Source organism: Quercus robur, chromosome 7 (assembly GCF_932294415.1).
Source record: "Quercus robur chromosome 7, dhQueRobu3.1, whole genome shotgun sequence".
NCBI lineage: Eukaryota > Viridiplantae > Streptophyta > Magnoliopsida > Fagales > Fagaceae > Quercus > Quercus robur.
In genome coordinates this window covers 46,894,577-46,912,132 of record NC_065540.1, presented here as the reverse complement: position 1 = coordinate 46,912,132, position 17,556 = coordinate 46,894,577, and the positions used below count along the sequence as shown (strand labels likewise).

The window sequence follows — 17,556 nt, the reverse complement described above, 5'->3', positions numbered from 1 at the left end:
AAGCTCAATCAAAAGAGCTTTGGGAATCTCCTCTTCAAAATAAAACTCATCTATCTCCTCCTCAAGAGAAAGACAAGAAGATTCAATCTCTCTCTCAGCTTGCGCAGCAACTTCAAGGTCGTCTGGTGGAGGCAATTGCGCAACTGAGAGGTTCTGAACACCAGGTAACACGACTGGCTTGGGATCTTGTTTGGCCAAAAACTTGGGCTTGGACACATCAATCCTAGCCAACCTCGAACTACTGGCTCTTATGGCGTGACCAATGTCTTGAAAAGCGCGGGATAGGGGTTGGTAGCCCAAAACCAGATGAGCCGCGTTAGTTGCCCGTCCTCGGCAACGTAGATTTCTGACCTCAAAAGGTAGTTCAAGGCCGGAACGTTTACGTGGCTTAGCCGAGGAGCAACGTGAGCTTTATCTGCAAATAGCCGAGAAGGATCGTATGGTTAGGTTATAAAATTTTTTGATTCTAAAGAAAAAGTGAGAAGAATGAATCTAAAGAGCTAAGCCCTTTCCCTAAAGGATTGGCCCTAAAGGCGCCACACCTAGAATTCCTGCCCGAGTTGGACAATGAATACCATCACTCCACTCTCCTGAGGCAATGAAGAAATCCTCCTTCATAGTCTTATTAGATATGGGGAGACAGGAGATTAACCTAACGACCTCGGACCGAGATTTAAGATAATACCCCCCTTCTCAACGTAGTGGCACTCGTACAGATGAACCACATCATGCTAGGTGAGGCCTAGACCCATTCGCTCATTCAGGACATCTACACAGCCTAGTATCCTGAACATGTTTGGAGCGCACTGATGCGGTTTCAACCTATGGTGGAACAAGTAATCCCGGGTAATCCTACGCATGGGGAGTGTCATCCCTCCTTCTATAAAGGTAATCATAGGAATGACAACTTCACCCACGTCTCTATCTGTCAATACTCCTTCTAGGGGACAGTACTACAGAACCACCCCCTGCGGGATGTGGTATTTCGCCCTAAAGGCCTCCATGGCAGCCGGAGTGTCTACTAGATCTTTGAATCTACCCACCTAAGTTGAACTGGAGAGACATGAATAAAAATCGAGGAGAAATTCGAAGCAACGAAACGAACGAGACTTACGAGTATCTTCACGAACGATAAGTAAGATGCTTGGAAATCTCTTCGAGGAAGGACGCTTCGCAGAAACGGCTATGGAAATTTGAAGAACGGAAGTGTTCGTAGATCTCTAGGCGCTGGAGTTCTTTGAAGTTCTCTGGACTTCTAATATGCAGATAAAAAGGAAAAAATAAGCCTCTCTAAGGCTTTATATAGCAAGGGGGAAAAAGGAAATCAATCCCGCTTAAGAATTCAGGGAAGAATGTCAGCCGTTGGATCTACGTCTTGCCGTTGGATAAGGGGGACATAAAGCCACCTGAAGTAAATAGCCGCGCCTCGTAAATTGTAGTGCGTCAAAAGTAACTGCCCCCACACGCGTGAACCAAGATCTAACTAGTTCCATCCTTTGTAAAGTCAAAACCTCGTTTTTCTCCTCTGAAGGAGATCAAAAACCGAAGTTTTGAGGGGTTATTGTGGGGACCGGCCCAGAATAACAGGTTGGCTGGGCTTTGGGCCCATCCAAGGACCATTCCGTCCGAGGAGACATCGTGGCCTAGGAAATCCTTATTTAGGCCCATGGGGGCAAAGGGAACATGTCCGAGGAGTAATTTCTCCTCGGACACTGCAAAATCCAGATCAAAGGTGCGTCCAAGCCACTGTAGTCCATCCTTCAAATACGTAAAAATGAAGGAAACTCAAAATATCTCAGCAAAAGCTACCGCCACCACATTAAATGCATCACAACTACTCTCCTAACCGCATTAATGAAGAGAAGACCCTTGAACAGTGCTACCTTGGCCACTGCAACTCACAAAGAATTGATAAGGGTGTCTGATGGGACAAGTGCTCAAGTAAGGGTTTGGATAATCAACAAGTGTAAAGCCCAGATGATAGGAGAGGGCCTATATAATATGTAAAAGTCCCCCAAGAGCAAGGAACAGAGAGAGAGAGAGAGAGAGAAAAAGGAGAGAAGGAAGGGGAAGAGAATACTAAAAAGAGAGAGGTCTTACTGTATTGATCTGTGTTCAATAATCAAGTTTGGGGTCTTATCATTTAAGAGGGATTTCTCTTCACGTCTATCTTTCTGGTCCTTGTTTCTGTATTCATTCATCCCATGCAACAAACCATTTAAACTAACTGAAACAAAGTTCTTTAGCCCACCCTCTACAAAAAATTCATTGTGCGGGACTTCTTGGGCCAAGACTTGACAATCAAGGATTGGGCCATCAAAATTGTGCCCCTACAGTTTTTATAGTAGGAGTGTTTTTTTTTTTTTTTTTTTTCAAATTCAAAATAAAGAAAAGGAGATTTGAGAAGGTAAAAAAAAAACCAATAACGTAACATTAGGGAATTAGAAAACTGGAAATACAAAAATACAAAAATGTGAGATTAGGAAGTAAGGAAACCAAAAATTCAAAAGAAAACTGAAAAATTAAATAAAAGAAATTGATAAGTCTCAATAAAGTAGAAAAAAAAAAAAAAAAAAAAAAAAGGTGGAACATGGTCTTAAAGGAAATATACAAAGTGGACTGAGAAGTTTTTTTTTTTTTTTTTTTAATTTTAATTTTTGGATAAGTTTGTTTTGAAGACATAGATTAGTAGGAAAGTATCTTAAGCATTTTACATAAAGTTAGAAATATATTTTTACCTGATTGTCCTCAAGTTTTATCCATGTTAAACCTAAGGTCTAAGGGTATTTCTGAACCACATAAAAATCCAATCCAAAAAGAGAAATCATGTTATATATATATATATATATAGCTTCTTTTTGGGGTGGCTCTCCTGCCCTTAGTGGCTCTACTACTAGGTATAGCAAAATTAGATTCATTTATACCAAAATTTTAAGAAATAACACTCCACTCCTGTGTGAGTGTGAATTATTTTGATCATTTGAGAGTTGAGAAGGGAGACTAATTCCACTTTACTTTGAGATGTATACCCTTCATATTTCTTGATAGCATATGTATATGAGTTTTTAAGATGCATCTCTATTGATAGCCAATTAGTGAAGAAAGAAGAATGAAATAATATTAATGTACATTGTCATCTTCTTACTTCAATTCCATTTAAAATCTTTTACTTGTACATTATCTCCTAGTAGAATTAGAGTATTCACGGTAAGAAAGCTAAAAAATATAGTTTTTAGCAACTTAAAAAGCAAAATTATCTATTTTAACAACTCCCTTTACAATACACTAAATATCAAAGGTTTTATTTTTACATCACAGCTAAAAACTATTCATTTATTAATTAATCTCTCTCTCTCTCTCTCTCTCTCTCTCAACCCACCCCAAAGCGCCAAAAAGTAGAGTTCCATGGCCAAAGAAAAGATGTTCAAAATTGGAATTATCTCCATCTCCTACCTTTAAATATTTTGTGTTTCTCATTTTTCAACCTCTTACTATCACGCCCCAAACCCGATACCCGGAATGCTCATATCAAGGTTAACCTAATATTAACAAGAACCAACTTAACCTTTACAAAAATTTTACAAAAGCTTCCCTTTTTCTTTTCATTCTTGTTTCTTTACTTCTTGATATAATTTTTCACTTGATAGTCAAAGCATCTACACTGTACTCAAAATATAACATAATCTACCAGTCATTTAGTTTCCACACTTTCACATAATACATCTCTTAATACTTTAAAGTACACAACTTTCATTATCCTAAAATATACAATACTACAAATCTAAACATCAAATTGCTAATTTAGGATCTATACATATCAAACTAAAACCAGCTTCTTCCAAACTTGACTAAAGCTCCTTCTGCTCCAAAATAAAACCCACTAACTGAAAGAGTGGAAGGAGTGAGCTACACAACTCAGTAAAGGTAAGATATATGAGAATTTAATAAGGATACATGTAATTCAGATCATTTTATTCTATGAATATTCGAATAGGAGAATATCTTTTCATGCATAGTATTTTATACTATTCATAATAATAACTTATACGCTCTTCATAGAAAATAATTGTTCTCCTTTTTCTTATCAAGTTAATATTACCAAAACCTTTCAGATTAAATTTCTTTCATTTCCTACAAAGTCACCATATGTATATTCTTATTACAAAATAATCATTTTAACTTAAATCAATTAATCGACAACTTTGTATTAAATTAGAAACATCTTGACCCAATAAGAGAACCTTTCTTTATAAACTTTTTCCCAAAAAATATTATAACTTTCATAGTCATAAAACCTAATATTTCATAAAAAACAGGTATCTGATAACTTTTAAATATAACTTGTACTTTCATCAGAAACCTTATCTTTATAGTAAAACAGATTTTCAGAAACTTTTGTCTTTAATGAACAACTTTTCTTTTCATCAGAAACTTCTTCTTGACTTGAGGGCTTTTACTTTTCACAATGTATTTAAACAAAATAATTCTTTCATGATTAATAACATAACATAGTTGTTCATAACATATTGGTTAGTCTATATCTGATAAGTCTGTATAGAGAATGCCTCATCACATTTAGGTGCCCTCGTGTGCATGATATTGTCCTCTTTGAGAGGCCTGATGGAACATCCCCTCAAGGTTTTATCCACCCCCCCCCCCCCCTGGTCGTCCGTACACATTAGGGAGAAGGCCTTGTTCAGATTTAAGTTACGGGCAACCCCATGTTCTTTACTTTAAATAGCCAAGAGTTACGGCAACCCCATTTCCTCTATTTTAAATGGCCAAACAGATAACATTTTCCATAGAAAGCCAGTAATTAACCCCTACTAGCCGAGTTCAAATCACCAGAGGACATCATACTTATACATCATACTGAAATTTCTTGTTTTGCATAACATTTCATAATAATAGCATTTCCATTCTTTTCTTTAAACTTCATGTTTATGGAAATTAGTAATGACATCAATATGCTTAAATCGTATACATAAAGTTTCGAAAGCTCACGAACATATCTTTGTCTAAAATATGCTTACATGTCATATCTCTAATCAAAACCTTTTAATGCAAAATTCACTTTAAAATAACCTCATGACTTATCAAATGCTCATATAACTTATCCCTTACCTAAAAGCAAGGAAACCGAGAGCCTACATTCGAAGGAGCTTAGACCTGGGGAACTGGTAACACCTAAACCAAATATCAAAGTTTATTATTTACTATCAATTATCCCTTATCATAAACTTACACATTCATTTCAAAACCTATCTCTTAAAATCAAGGAAGTCCTAATCCCACCTTAATGAGGTTCACACAAATACAAAGTACATTCATCAGACAACAAGAAATACTAAATCACATAGAAACCAATTAATAAAAGTTATATATGATCCTAACATACCAAAGGATGAGTATATTACATTATAGCTTAAAAAATTCACCCTAACTTGATAATTAAATCCACAAAATCAGGTGAAGCATATGTTGTTCACTTCTCATTACAGTAGCGTATGCTCCATTTGTAAAATACAAATGGGCTGTCCACACACATCCAATTGTCATTAAATTTTACATAACTACTCCCCTGTATGTCCAGTATAAACCATAAAAATTTCGGAGTCAAAGAATAAACCCATGATTTACTAAAAAACACATAAGACAGCATACTCAAATCCATCCTGATAGAATTTCTTGTAATTTAAAAATTAAACCATTATTTTTATGTTTATCCAAATTCTGTGAGACTACTTCCATAACAACCATGTGTGTCTTAGAATTCATAAAAACTACTCCCGGCATTCTAATTCACAGAATATGATTTAATACATATTTTTCTTGTTATAAACATCAAATCTGTCACAGAGACAGTTTCAGTACATATTCTTACAAAATCATTAACAAATAGTAATAGGCCTTAACTTCATTTGGGTATTTTTATACCTATAATAAATATACTAAAATATGTTATTAAACATTCAATAAACCATAATATCATCAAACCTTCAAATCACTAAAACAGAATCATAATTCAGCCTATAAAATCAGAATAGAAGTTTGTTAAGGGGAAAATTTCTGATGTCCCCAAATAGAATATGGGGTAGCCAAGCCGAAACTCAATGATGGGCCTTTGGAATAAAGCCCAAAGGCTATCAGTGTGGTGTAGGTCTGCCCAAGCAAGAGATAGAGACTGCACCCTAACAAGAAGACAACAATAAAGCCCAATAAACACGTTAGTATTGTTAATTTGTTATATTATTAGTTTTTTACGGCGTCATAGTTCAAATCAGTCCTCTAACGATACGGTATTATCTCCAGCAGTAAGTGTGAAATTATACTTAGAGTCCAGCAGTCAATGATTAAATATATTTAGGAAAATGTTCACTCCTGGAGGTCCTTGTGTGTCTTGATCAAGGGAATTTATAGTACTTTCAGCCATCATTACATCAATTGTGAGAGAAAAAATCAATTGTTACAAATACATTATATTCTTTATCATAATAATAAACAATGATTAAAGGCTCCATAGTTACAAATAAAAGAGGAAAAATAGGATAGAATGAAGGGAGAGAAAGATCCCCAGCTCAGTGCAGCAAATATAAAACTAAGATTTTGGTGAGTGTATAATTATAAGGCATGAATGAGGTGAATGTGGGCTATTTTGAGCGAGTGGGATGAGATTAACACCGAGATTGAAGCTTTTTGTGAGTAATAGGCTGTTTGTGTCTAGTTAGAGGACATTTTTGAGCTATGGTTGTGTAGAGGGGTGGGAAGAATATCTGGGATTAGATAAGTGTAGGCTGAAGATGATGAGTGGCAAGCTTAAGGAAAGCTAAACCACGAACAAAGTAGTAAATAGACCAAGGGTTTCAGAAGGAGTGGCTATCCTGGTCAGTTATGGGACGTTTATGGAGTAGGAAGGTGTAAGAAAGGTGATGAATGTTGGTGTTATAGTGACTATAGGCTGAGAAAGGTTGTGAGTGAACTCTAGAGAGCTTGGGGAGCTTAAAGAAAGCTTAATAGGGTTTGAATTTCTGTAGAATGTAGTCAATGACAAAAGTTCTTAGAGAGGCTTCCTCCTCTCCCTCAGTGTGTATGTTTTTATAATGGAGCTTTAGAGAAGTATTGATTGACAAGAATCCAAAAATGCATGACTCATCAGAGGTGACAAAATCAAGGTTTAACTCTCCTGAGATTTTTGATCAGAAGTAGGAAAATCCACTTTGAGGGGTTGTCTTGCTTTTTTGGGTAATGATGGGATTTTAGAGCTTTTTGCATTAAGTGCCAAGATTTTCGGGGTTGAGCTTAATTATTGTGTATCAAGAGTAAATCCTAATACTGCAAATTGAGATTTGGTCCCCCAAGAAGTAAGATTTCAACACCCTAAGCCAAGTGTTAAGTTCTAGTCTACTTCAGGGGGTTCCGCTGAAAATCCCTTTATGCCCTCCAAACCATATTTTCCCAAATTTCCCCCTTTAAAATTCACGGGCTTGGTACATGAATCATGTCTTGATCGTTTTTAACATTTATAGTATCAATTTGTTGAAATTTGGATAATTTGGTTTTAGCTCCCCTTCCGCTAGAGGTGCAGTCTTGAGGAAGATCATGGAATCTCTTCATCCTTTTGACTTCAGTTGATATGACAGCCCTTGGGCACTATTCACGTCAGGTAGAGGGTGGCAAAAAATTGATGGGACAACTCTTAGTCCATTCTTAAAGGCTTGGTTCCCTTGTATGAGTCTCTAGTTGCCTTTTGGTTAGTTGCTTGTGTTTTTTACTTGGGCTTGCTCACATGGGCTGGGTTGTGTGTACATGTTGCCATGGGCTTTCATTCCTCATGGATTTTACTAGTAAATATTTTTGGGTCTTTCATAAATACTTGCAATGGGCCTTTGAGCAATTAGTTGTAATGTTTGAAACAATAGGTCAAGTTTCAAAATACTCTTGTAAATAGTATTTACTTTGATGAATTCCATGTTGTAATAATGTTCATGGTTTTTAATAATCGCATCATAACTTAAATGATGAGCTTGTGGATTTGAATGTTTACCATGAGTGTTGAAGGTGTATATTATGGATGTCGCGATGCAAATGATGTCCATGTATTTCATGGGTTTATAAATATATGTCATTGGTCTAACAATCATAACTTTCCATGGGTTTTTACAAGATGATTGTCATGGGTTTTGAGAACAAATAATTCATAAATTCCATAAGCTTGTAATACTGTAATAATATGTTTAAGAATTTAAAGTATTGTTTATTATCGGACTTTTAAGTGAAATAATTATGATATAGTATTTTGCCGAGTATTTAATAACCTTGTGCTTTTGATAGAATAGTGCCAAGTAGTTAGCTTGGGCTTTTAATAGTGCCAACGCAAGTTAGACTTTTGATATTACCAATGAGAATTGAGTTTTAATATTGCCAATAAGAATTAGGTTTTAAATAGTGCCAACGTAAGTTGGGCTTTTGATGTTGCCAATAAGAATTGGGGTTTAATGTTGCCAATGAAAATTGGGCTTTAAATAGTGCCAACGAAAGTTGGGCTTTTGATATTGCCAATGAAAATTGAGTTTTGATTTTGCCAATGAAAATTGGGCTTTGATGTTGCCAATGAGAATTGGGCTTTGAATAAATAAATTGCAATGGGTTTAAATCATGGGCTTTGATCATGGATTCAAATTCCATTGATAAAATTGTTTTGCCATGGACTTAAATCATGGGCTTCTCAAATATTGCCAAGCATAAGTATTCTTGGGTTTTAAATAGAATATGATAATAAAATTGGATAAAATATGAGTTTTTGGGCTTTTTGTGATAGTTTATATCATAACCCAATTTAGATAATGAGATGTGAAATATTTGTGATTAACATAATAATAGAGCAAAAAATATTTGGGAAACTCAATAACTTATTAGTAGTATTTGAAAATAAATAGGTGGTACTCAAATAAAATTAGGTGTAAAAAAAAGTACCCTAACAAGGTTAAAGAAGTAGAAATAAACAAATGAAGTTTTGATTACTTACCCAACCTTTGAAGCTGAAATTTTAGTGTTAACCCTTTAATTTCTTTAGAGATGGATATTTTGTTTTGGTGAGAGAGGGAGGCTGCCGTGTAAAAGCCAAGAGAGAAGAAAACAAAAACAAAGAAAAAGGAGTAAAGAAAGAGGGCTGGACTTTTTGTTTGGTGCAGCCAAGAAGACGGGATAAGGAGAGGACTTTTGGGGCAGTCAAAGAAGATAAGAGATGTGAACAATTGGGGTGGGATATGTGGAAGACTAGGGAAGAAAAATCACACCCCCTTTTTCCCCACTTTTTCAACTTTCTTGCATTCACACTCACTTTTCTACAAAAATAATTTCTTACATTCACACTCAAACTTTTCTACAAAAATAATATCACTTTGCATATACATATATATATATATATATATATATATATCCTTACCTTTATAAAGTTATATCCATCACATTAAAAGAGCATATATGTTCTATAATATCACAAAATCAAAGCTTCATGCACTTAAAAGTAATTAAGACAATAACATGCATATAAACCCATAAATTAATTTTGAAATTAGATTGGGGTGTTACACTTACCTTCAATTGAGAGAATAGTTTCACTCTCATTTCTCATTTTATTGATTCCATAGCTCTGTGTCCTTTTTTTTTTTTTTTTTTTTTCATCTACCTACCTTCTCGAGTTTTCAGTCAAACTCAATCTCTTCCTTTTACTCTTTTCAGTCTTCACTTTCTTCAACCTATCTCGATCTCAACCTACTCCGACCGAATCTCAACCCACCCACCTTAATCTTAACCCACCCCAGCCACAAAAATGACCACCACCCACCATAACTTTTCTCTATTTCTCTCTCACGCACCACCATACAAAGCCACTACCACCACCAGCCACCACAAGCATTGCCACCACCAGCAACCGCTTGAGAAAGATAATGAGAGAATAGACTTGAGAGTGAGTGAGAGACATGGATAGACTTGAAAGAGAGAGAGAGTAGAAACTAATTTAATCATGAGAGAATGAAAAAGAAAATAGTTTGATAAAATGTAATTCTGCAGTTGAGAGTCAAGTGCCAAAATATCTGTCCCAAGAAAACCAAAGGGATAGAACTTAGCTAGACGTATCAACTTTTCCTTATCAAAAACCTCAAATGAATTACTTGGATTCAAGCGAGCCATACAAAGTAGAAAATCGATATTCGCCTCAGAAAAATAGTTGTTAAGCTCTTGAAATAGCATATCTATGACTGTGTAGAATAGCTCAACACCATAATGATGTAAATTTGTATTTTGTCAAGTATTGCATCGCAGCCTCCCACTAACTACAAATATTTCATCCATGTTCAAGATAGAAATATCATGTGTGATACAAAATGAAGACATTTCAGTCAATAAAGATTTCCATTCATCATCTCTCATCACTTGCAATCGTTACTTAGATACTTTAACAAGATCCATAGCATTTACTGTATCCTGATTTTTTTTTTTTTTTTTTTTTTTTTTTGCAATGCTATTGACAACTCATTTGTGATTCTTAAAATATTTTTCATCAAGTGTAGAGCAAAAACAAATTCAAAAGATAGAATTGACCTCATAATAGATTGAGCTTCAACTTTTTGATTGGAGAGGCCATCTTCTTCAATAATCTCAAGTACGTCAACAACAGTTGAGAACATCAAAATCAAGTTGAGAATAGTCCCATAATATAATTCCCAACGTGTATCACTAAGGCGTTTAAGATTTGTCTCTTGATTCAAACTTTGCCTACTTCTACGTACACCATTCTCTAAATCTTCTTTAATTTTGGCAAATTGTGCATCTCGAAGAGCATCTATTCTCTTACAAGAGCCTCCAACAACAATTACTAAATTACTAACCACATAAAAAAATTCAGCAATGTCAATGTGATTTTTAGCAATGGCAACAAGTGTCAATTGAAGTTGATGAGCAAAACAATGGACATAAAATGCTGACTTATTCTCTTTCAAAATTAAAGTTTTGAGAATATTGATATCACCTTGCATATTACTAACCCCGTCATAACCTTGCCCACATAGATTTGATAAACTCAAATTATGATTACAATGTAAACATTCAATAGCATATTTTAGTGACAAAGCGATGGTACTTGCTACATGTACAATACTAAGGAACCGTTCTATAATAATTCATTTTTTGTTCACATAACGAAGAACGAGGGTCATTTGTTATTTCACTGAGATATCACGTGACTCATCGATTAATATTGAAAAGAACCCATTGTCAAGATCATTAATGATGACTTTGGATGTTTCACGTGCATTTGCATTCACAATGTCTTTTTGAATATCAGAGTGGGTAAGCTTGCAATTTTTTGGAGCGTTTTGCAACACTTCATTGATAGATTCATTGTGATCCCCCAAAAATTGTAGAAGCTTAAGGAAATTTCATTTATCACTTTGAACCTTGAGATTCATCATGACCACGAAAAGCTAATCCCTGGCATAAAAGGAATCTTCGCAATCAACTATTACATTTAATTGAACCCGATATTCAAATTTATTTTTATTTGATTGCTTAAGCAAAACACTTTGAATGTGTTGCTTTTCCTTCAGTAGATCTTCACTCTTCTTGACAGCTTGGTTATGAGCACTATTAACTCCTCCAACATGGGAATCTAACTTCACAAGCTGATTCCAAAGTTTGAATCCCTTTGTTACAAAAGTCTCACCTCCTCCTTACTTACCAACATCTTGCCCAAATAGGTAGCAATAAAAACAAAATACCGCATCTGTGTCTCTACTATATTCCAACCACTTTCTATTTACATACCAATCGGATCTAAATTGACAGGGCTTTCCAGAAAAATATGATACAGGGTAATCATGAACAAGTTGACAAGGACCTTTTGTTAAATAAGATATTTCATCATTATTATTATGATGATAAGTTGATATCTTTTGCCCAGGATCTGAAGGAAGATTTTCTAAGTTAAAGTCAACACGAATTCACTTAGAAGATGAAAATGAATCTTGCACAGGAGATGAATCTTAGGTACGTGGTTTTCTTATCAAATATTTGTCCATAATTCTAGCAAAAGAATAAACAATAAACTATAAGTTCATTTGAAATATTAATATAATTATTAATTATTGTTGTTTAGTTGTTTCATTAATTTGTTATATTATTGTTTCATTAATTATAAAATTATTAATTGTTATTTGGCCTAACATAATTTAATTTATTTGTCTTTTATAATGTATTGGTTAATTATACAACTTTAATTATTGTTGTTTATCATAACAATAAACTATATTGCTTTAATTTGTTTGTCACTAAATATATTGCTTTAGTTTGTTATATTGTTTAGCCCCTTGTGCACATTACACTAAAAGAGCCAGACATTACACATCCCATGTGCAACACAATAATTAAAGCAGTGTAATGTGCTACACATTACACTGCTTGAATTATTGTTTACCCAGCCCCATAAGCCCATCAGCCCATCTACCCCCTCCCCACTCAACATACAAGCATAAGCCTCATGCCTAATGCCCAAATCACAATAGCCAATTGCCAATCAGAAAATTTCACAATTACAAATCACAATACACATTACACTAAAAGACAATCAATATCTCACCAACGCTAACACACACTGACCAACACCAACGGATAAGATAAAGCCAAATTCAAAAAGACAAAAAACAGGCAAAAAGCAAAATATAAATAAAGCTAATTTGGCCAACCAATCAGAGACTCACAATTCAAAAGAGAGAGAGAGTTACTGAGTTAGACTCTTAAAGAATAAAGAGAGAGAGACTCATTCATTAACTTCATTTCATAGTTTTCATTTTAGTGAGATAAAGAGAGAGAGACTGAGAAAGAGTCAAAGAGAAAAAGAGAGAGAAATTCCTTTGAGGGAGGGAGCACCGAGCACCAGAGCAAAATAATCTGCGATTTGCAATAAGGGGCAAGCGACGAGCGATGACAACGAGGGGCAAGCGAGCGAGCAACGATGATGGCGAGCGAGCTACGGCGACGACGAGCGAGCTACGAGCGACGTCACCACCGTGAGTTTGGTTTACTCTATATTAGGGTTTGGTTTTCGTTTGCTCTGTATTGGGTTTTTTTTTTTTTTTTGGATAAACACCTATGTATTGGAGTTTGTTTTGCTTTTGCTTTGTATAGACTGTATTGGGGTTTGGTTTTCTCTGCCAGAGAGGTGACTGTGGATTTGATTTCTAATTCTCTGTATTGGTTTTTTTTTTTTTTTTTTTTTTGGAGAATCCGTGGGTTTGCTACCTCTATAATCTGTTGGGCTCATTGTGGGCTTGGCTCTATTACAATTTTTTTTTTTTTTTTGGCTTGAAAGTAGAACAGATAATTTTTTTTTAATTTAATGGTGTTCCTAATTTTGTGATTAAGGATGTTCCTAATACAGATTAAATATATATACATATTTTTTAATTTTTTTCAAGTCAGGGTGTTCCTAGGATCACCCTGAGCTATACGTGGCATCGCCACTGAACATGACTAAATATAACTTTACGAAAAAAAAAGAAACATGACTACATATAACAAATTAAAACAAACCAACAAGACTTTACCAAAAAAAAAAAAAAAAAAAAAAAAAAAAACCAACAAGAAAGAAAGTAATAATCTACCTGCAAGATGAACCCATCTGGAAAACTTACATCTAAATGAAATAAATATATTTTCATTAAAAAAAAAAAGAGAGAGATAAAATGAATTAGCTAAACCAAAAATAAAAAATCTCCATCTTTGTTAAAACAAACCGCCAAGACTTTCTTAAAAAAAAATAAAAAATAAAAAATAAAAAAAAAGCAAAAAAGAAAGTAATAATCCACATGCAAAATGAACCCATGTGCAGAAACTACTTCTAAATGAGATAAATATACTGATATCAAATAATAATAAAAATGAATGAACTAAACCAAAACAAAGTGAGTGTTTGGTTTCAGCTGAAACCGCTGAAACCTGCATTCACGTTTCCCTTTTTTTTTTTTTTTTTTTTTTTTTTCCAGCGTATGAACAGTGAATTTACTGTGTAGAGACAAAAATCACTATTCATTTACTGTAGTAGTACTATTCATGTACTGTAGCAATACTGTTCGCGCATTTAAAAATATTAAAAATGGGTCCCACGATACTTTTCACACATTTAAAAATTATTTTGCTACAGTGTTTTCATTTTTTAGTTTTCAATTTTCAATTTCAGTAACAATAAATTCAATCTAAACGGATCCAAAATGTTCATCTTTCTTTCTCTCCAACCTTCTTCTTTTTTTTTGTCTTCTCTTTTTCTCTCTCTTGTGATGGAAGCAGTTGACTCATGGGTCATGGCTGACTCCCATTTTTTTTTCTTTGTTCTTATCTCTCATTATTTCTCTCCCTTACCGCGTTGCTTCACTTTGTGTCTATCAGTAAAGTAGTTGTCTGTCAAATACCTCAAACAAAGAGATAAGAAGAAAGGTAGAGCCAAAAAAACGAAACTACCCACGCTTTTTCACTCTCTGATTTAAAGTTTTTAAGAACAGAAACGTATATACAACAAACAAACATAAAAGGAAATCTCCGATTTTATGTTTTAATCTTTACGTTTTAAACACAAACTGCTCAACTGTCCTCAAAAGGAAATCTCCGATTTAAAGTGGTTCAATCATGGGCGTACTGTGTGGAAAGGTCAGCGGATATAGTTTTTCGTGGAAAGAGCTTCAACTTGAAATGGTCGAACTATTGAAGTGTTGAACTCAAACAAGTTCCTAGATATGACAGTGCTTCAATAATCGTACAATTCAAGGTGTAAATAGTCGAACTGTTGAAGTGTTGAACTCAAACAAGTTCCTAGATATGACAGTGCTTCAATAATCGTACAATTCAAGGTGTTATTGAGCATGAGCTGAGTCATAACACTCGACACTTACAAATCACTGTGAACATTCAAGCAATTAACTCTCTCTCTCTCTCTCTCAAAGACAGTACTACCATTAAGTTTTCCACGGTCATCTTCTTTTTTTTTATTATATTTAAGAAAGTGGAAGATCACACTACAATTTCAAATTGCATTTCAAACATTTCTTGGTCAAAGAAGGATCACAAAAAAGTTTTAATTATGAGGCAAAAGTCTCCATGAACTCTGAATCATCTATCATAGCTTGCAATGTCTCAGGCGAAAGACAAGCTTCAAAATCCATACTTCCTTCTTCCATTCCAGGATACACTGTTAACTTTCCATCAAACTTGTTGCCAGCACCACTTCGCACAGCAATAGGTCTTCCCCAACCAAAGTCATTACCATACATATTGAATCGCGGCGAGCTTCCTGTGATCAATGCATTACATGTTACTCCTCGAAGTATTGATATCTTTGGGGATTTTAGCCAATCCTCTATACACTTCCTCCCTTCTTCGACTGTTTGAGAAGCAATCACCTTGTTTATCTGTGAAGCCACCCAGCCTAATTCGTGCTCAAGAAGATTTTCAACTGTAGTTGTTACGGTCCCCAATAAAATCGCGTTTCCGAAGTATTCTTCTGGCAACGGTGGTTGTATTCTTTGCCTCATTCCCACAGCTACGTGGTAATGAGCCTCTTGATTAGCGCTGCAATGCCGGTTGCGAACCACAGATCGCCAAAGATGACCCAATACTGCTTGAAGGGACGAGATGTTGTTGGTGCTCATTTCGGCATTGGCTTTTGCTTTTAGTTGTGAAATTTTCTTCTTTGAAAAATGAAAGACCTTTTGTTTCAGGGGAGGAGGAATGGACCTCACATCAGAGATTTCATTGTGATGGAAAGGAATATGAAGTGGGAAATCGATAATACCATCAAAATAACAACGTTGGAAAATTGGAGGAGATATTGATGTGGGATTAATATTATTACCTCTAGATATCTCAGACCAGGTGTTAAAGAAATGCCAGAATGAACTACCATCGACTACACAATGGTTTAAAGTGCAGCCGATGAAAATACCATCAATAAGCTCAGTTACCTGCACAGCCAACAATGGCTTGGAAGTGCCTTGGTGATTCAATATGCCATTCATCAAAAAGAAGGAGTTGACTATGTCTGGAACATATATGGGATCAAGGATATCTGCCACAGTAACATCATCAGCCACCGCATGAACAAACTGGGCTCCAAGGTTATTGCAATCAACAAAGAAAGAGGTGGACTTGTCATCATCGTTTTCAACCATGACAAGGCGACCAGCAAGGGGATAGAATATATCTAATGTGCGGGACAGAGAGGTTTTTAGGTGATTAATCACACTGCTGCCCTGTAGTTCTTCTTCTTGTGAAGGTGTAGGTTTGAAGAAAAGGAGACCCTTTTGGATATGATCAACTAAGAGCAGCTGGAGATCCCATGGAGTTAACTCAATCCTTCGAGTTGACTCGTTAGGACTCGCTGCTGCCCGGATAGTACTAGTGGATTTGAAGCAAATGTGTGTCATCTTTGGTTCAAACTAGATGACCTGAGCACATATGCAACCGTTATAGCTGGCTATAAAAGGAGCTCTTTGAGAACCGTATAGTCAATAATGGATACGAACAATGTCAGTGTCAAAATTGTGGAGCGCAATAGGGCATTCACTAGTCTTCAGTCCACACTCAGTCCACACTCGAACATTGAAATCTTGGCCACGTTAATATATTGTCTTAATTTAGCCGCTACTTTTGACAGAACTTATCTCTTTCTGTCTTCTCTTTTCTTCTCTTTTATTTTGATAGTCACCTATCTCTTTCTTTCTATGGAAACTGGAAAGCTTGATTAATTATTATTTACTATATTACAACGGGAGATACTCGACATGACCTATACTTCGACTCATTCAGCAAAACAAGAAGAAGACATATTTCAACTCCTTCCGAGCCATTTTTGAGGTGGTAATGACAAAGAATTTAAACTAAGTTAATATAAGTAAATGTCATTTTTTTCTAAAATAAATTTGAATACTAAATATAATTAAAAAATTAAATTTTTTTAATAATTATATTAATAAATTATTATTCAAAAGCTAAAGAAATTATTAAAAGGTTTGATATAATTATTAAATAGGTTGGGTTAATGTTGAGCCATGTCTTTGAATAATTTACTTTGATAGACACAAACACAATCCATTAACACAAATTTCTACCAATACATCTATGCTCTATAACATTTCATATATTAGTTTTTACAAAATTTGTATGATTCAATAATGTGCTTACGTTCATAGAATTGTCATGATTTCACTGCGTTAGAAAAAATATAAGGGCTGCATTTTTAGTACAATTTCTCTAGGAATAATATAAACTCACCTAAAATCTTCATTCACACTCTAAAATACAATAACTACCTATACTTCTAGCACCCAAAAACTTATCATAGATAAAACCTCAAATTAATTAATCAGGCTTTAGTATATGTGTCATAGATTATAAATATATATATATATATATATATCCTTATCTTTTTTTCTCTCGCATGCACAATATTTTTCTCATTCCCACTTGAGTGGTCTTTTTCTCTCTCTCTCTCTCTCTCTCTCTCTCTCT

General features: G+C 34.8%; 1 protein-coding gene across 1 annotated transcript; it reads right to left on the bottom strand.

Moving 5' to 3' along the window:
• Positions 1–14,754: 14,754 nt before the first annotated feature.
• Positions 14,755–16,531, bottom strand: LOC126693709 (uncharacterized acetyltransferase At3g50280-like). The gene has a single exon (XM_050389847.1). It carries the CDS (start codon positions 16,470–16,472, stop codon positions 15,129–15,131), a length of 1,344 nt encoding a protein of 447 aa, XP_050245804.1. The 5' UTR covers positions 16,473–16,531; the 3' UTR covers positions 14,755–15,128.
• Positions 16,532–17,556: the final 1,025 nt, after the last annotated feature.

Coding starts and splice junctions, on each gene's coding strand:
- LOC126693709 (XM_050389847.1), bottom strand. CDS start 16,472: ATGACACACATTTGCTTCAAATCCACTAGTACTATCCGGGCAGCAGCG.